Source organism: Prunus avium, chromosome 3 (genome assembly GCF_965620075.1).
Source record: "Prunus avium chromosome 3, drPruAviu1.hap1.1, whole genome shotgun sequence".
Lineage (NCBI taxonomy): Eukaryota > Viridiplantae > Streptophyta > Magnoliopsida > Rosales > Rosaceae > Prunus > Prunus avium.
This window is the reverse complement of record NC_142286.1, coordinates 7,185,848-7,189,039: the sequence shown is the minus strand read 5'-3', so window position 1 is coordinate 7,189,039 and position 3,192 is coordinate 7,185,848. Positions and strand designations below refer to the sequence as shown.

The 3,192-nt window shown below is 33.9% G+C and overlaps 1 protein-coding gene across 1 annotated transcript; it reads left to right on the top strand.

Moving 5' to 3' along the window:
• The first annotated feature begins 1,159 nt into the window (after positions 1-1,159).
• SHN1 (Integrase-type DNA-binding superfamily protein) lies at positions 1,160-2,921 on the top strand. Its single transcript, XM_021950747.2, has 2 exons — positions 1,160-1,455; positions 1,987-2,921. Exons 1-2 carry the CDS (start codon positions 1,376-1,378, stop codon positions 2,483-2,485), a joined length of 579 nt encoding a protein of 192 aa, XP_021806439.1. The 5' UTR covers positions 1,160-1,375; the 3' UTR covers positions 2,486-2,921.
• The last annotated feature ends 271 nt before the right edge of the window (positions 2,922-3,192 follow it).

Below are 3,192 nucleotides of genomic sequence, written 5' to 3'. Positions count from 1 at the left end.
CGAGGACTAAACCCAATGATAGCTAATCGTTGTGGACCTAGATCTAAGAAGCCCTTATTTCTTTGATGGGTGAAAGTGAATAAGCCTCATACATATTTTCATGACCTTCAAATGAGGTAAATAAATCCAACCAAAGGCATATGATGTTTAATTACCTATGTTGTAGATACCTAAGTTTACCCTATTATGTAGGTAAAGTAACGTATGTATGTTTTTATGCTCTCAACTTCGTGGATCGTAGGTGTTTTAGTTTATGTAAATGAGTAGGTAACAATTTTTATTTTTGTTTATTCTATGGTAGAGGTATATTATATATTATTGTAGATATATTATCTTATGGTGTATATATATTGTCTTGTTGCCTATTGCATAGGTATATATGTGTTTTTTTTTTTCTTCATATTTTCGACAATGTATAATAGTATTTTATGTACCTTTTTTTTTTTATAGGTAACATGCAATTTTATTTGTCTATTTTGTATCTGACTTATAGGTAGTCTTCTATTTTATGTTCCTAACTTATAGGTAGTCTTCTAATTTATGTTCCTGACTTATAGGTAACACGATTTATCACTAAATTTTTTTCGTTGTTAATAATAACACTATTTACCTGTATGTTAGGTACATAATTTCATGTGGGTGTTTGCCTTACTTTCATTAATTAAATTGTATTTTATTCATATATTAGGTAAATATTATAAAGGAAAGAATTCAAAATTTAAATTCAGAAATTCAATTATAAGGAAAATAATGCATTAAATTTAGATTTCAATGTGTTTTCCTTATTTACCTCAAAGGGTAAAATTGACACAACAAAAAAAGTAATAAAAGTCAAAGGACTTACATCTAAAACCAAAAACTGAGCTAAATCCAATGACAACTAATCATTTTGAACCTAAATCTAAAACCCCCTTTTACCAATCAATGTTAAAAATGCTCTTGGTTGTTAAAAAAAAGTTTTTGACCCTTTCAAAAACAATGCTAAATAATCTCCAAATCTCATTCTTATCCACACTAGTATAGTGTCAATATTAGTACTGAAACAAAGCCAGTGGAAGAAGCCAAATTTGGTTTGGCTTTGTGACCTCCTTTTGGTTGGGATTGTACTTACTCTTTTCAATTCGACCTCACAAAACAAAACTAGAATCAACTAGCTTGGTTAGAGAAAAGAAAGAAAGAAGGAAAAAAGAAAAAGAAAAAGAAGAATTAAAAGTAGATGTTACTGTCTAGCTGTCCCTATGATGAGCTTATTATTTCATATTGAAAGCACAACTCCCACATTTTTTATGACTCTGCTTCCATAAACTTCTCTCCCTCCCTCCCTCCCTCCCTCCCTCTGTTTCTCCCTCTCTCTCTCTCTTTCTCTCTGACAAAAATGGTACAATCAAAGAAGTTCAGAGGGGTCAGGCAACGCCACTGGGGCTCCTGGGTTTCTGAGATTCGTCATCCATTACTGTATTCTCTGCTTCTCTTCTTCTCGTTTCCTACCAACCCCTCTCCATTAATTCCATTGCTGTTTTCTCAACAAACTATTCACCCTATACTTCCATTCTTTAAGAGCACAATTACATATATATATACTTTACAGCTCCTTTTTCTTTATATTTTGCTTATAAAGCTTACATATATTTTTCTAGTTCTTGTTCTAAGTGTTCTTCAATTGTTAAAAAAAGGTCTCATTATAGCATGGTGGTGGTGTCTTAATTACTTGTTTAATGTATGGTCTTAATTTTGGGTTTTGGTTATAGGAAAAGACATAAGTACCAATTTAGCTTATAGATTTAGTATGCGTGACAAAGTTTGTTAGTTAATTATTGTGGGGCTAACTATATCTCCACACAAACACACACAAGTAGGTGTTCTAATTAAGGGCCTAATTAGGAAATGTGAAAGAAGTGTCAATTCATTGATTTGATCCTTAGATAGTGTCATTAATTAAATTTTCTTTTCTTTTCTTTAATTTTTTTTAAATTTATGCTAATGCAGGAAAAGAAGGGTATGGCTTGGGACATTTGAGACGGCTGAAGAGGCAGCAAAAGCTTATGATGAGGCAGCTATTTTGATGAGTGGTCGAAATGCCAAAACAAACTTTCCAGTCCTCACAAATGAAGTGTCCAATGATCATAACAACAACAACAACAACAACTCTTCATCATCTTCTTCCTCAGCACTTTCAGCAATCCTCAGTGCCAAGCTTCGCAAGTGCTGCAAGTCCCCATCTCCTTCCCTCACTTGCCTGAGGCTTGATACTGAGAATTCCCACATTGGAGTCTGGCAAAAGGGTGCGGGGCCGCGCTCTGATTCGAACTGGCTGATGATGGTTGAGCTGGACCAGAAGGGTTTGCAACCACCCCAGCCAGAAACTAGCACCTCTGCTTTGGACACAGAGGAAATGGCAGCAGGGCAGGATGGTGGGGATGATAGGATGGATGACGAGGAAAGGGTTGCATTGCAGATGATAGAGGAACTTCTGAACAGAAATTGATAAAATTGGTACTTTTGGTGTAATATGGTATAGTCCAATCAACATATCACATGGAGGTTGATCACCAAAGTGTATGAGGAATTTCCATGTGCTTAGCCTTGTCAATTGATGCATTGGTATTTGTTTGGTTTGAAGTTAGGATTTGTTTCTTTTGTCAATTAATTCATGACATGTGTAATAACACTTTCACGTGGCATAGCATTATTGGTTAGGGATAACAAAACAGTGCTATTCTCATTGCAACTAAGTTTTTCTCCTGCAGGACCTTCCATATATATAGTCTGTCACTTTAGAAACTATTTGGTTGGTGTTAGAAATAAGAAGAAAAAAAAAAGGGTATAAAATTAGTGTTTTATGCAGTCACAATATTTATTAAAATTAGGGTTTGCAAAGAGGATGTAATGATGTATGATAAATAAAAATTGATATTGATTGACTTGGTTTTGAGTTCTCCATCTCTCTGATCACTGATCAGCAAATATGTATTTGTTCTTGCGGATATAGATCTTTGTGAGGTCACAAATGAATTGCAATCCACAAATTAACATGTGATTTTATTTATTTATTTTTTAAAAAGCTCCAACATACACGGAAAGGTGATAAATGCTTGAAGCATATGCTAAAACTTCTTGTGGTTAATGTGGAAATAATATTATTAATGCTTGGCACGTGTTTAATTTAGAGCAACATCAACTAGATAGTGACAG

Coding starts and splice junctions, on each gene's coding strand:
- SHN1 (XM_021950747.2), top strand. CDS start 1,376: ATGGTACAATCAAAGAAGTTCAGAGGGGTCAGGCAACGCCACTGGGGC. Junction 1,456..1,986: donor GAGATTCGTCATCCATTACT/GTATTCTCTGCT, acceptor ATGCTAATGCAG/GAAAAGAAGGGTATGGCTTG.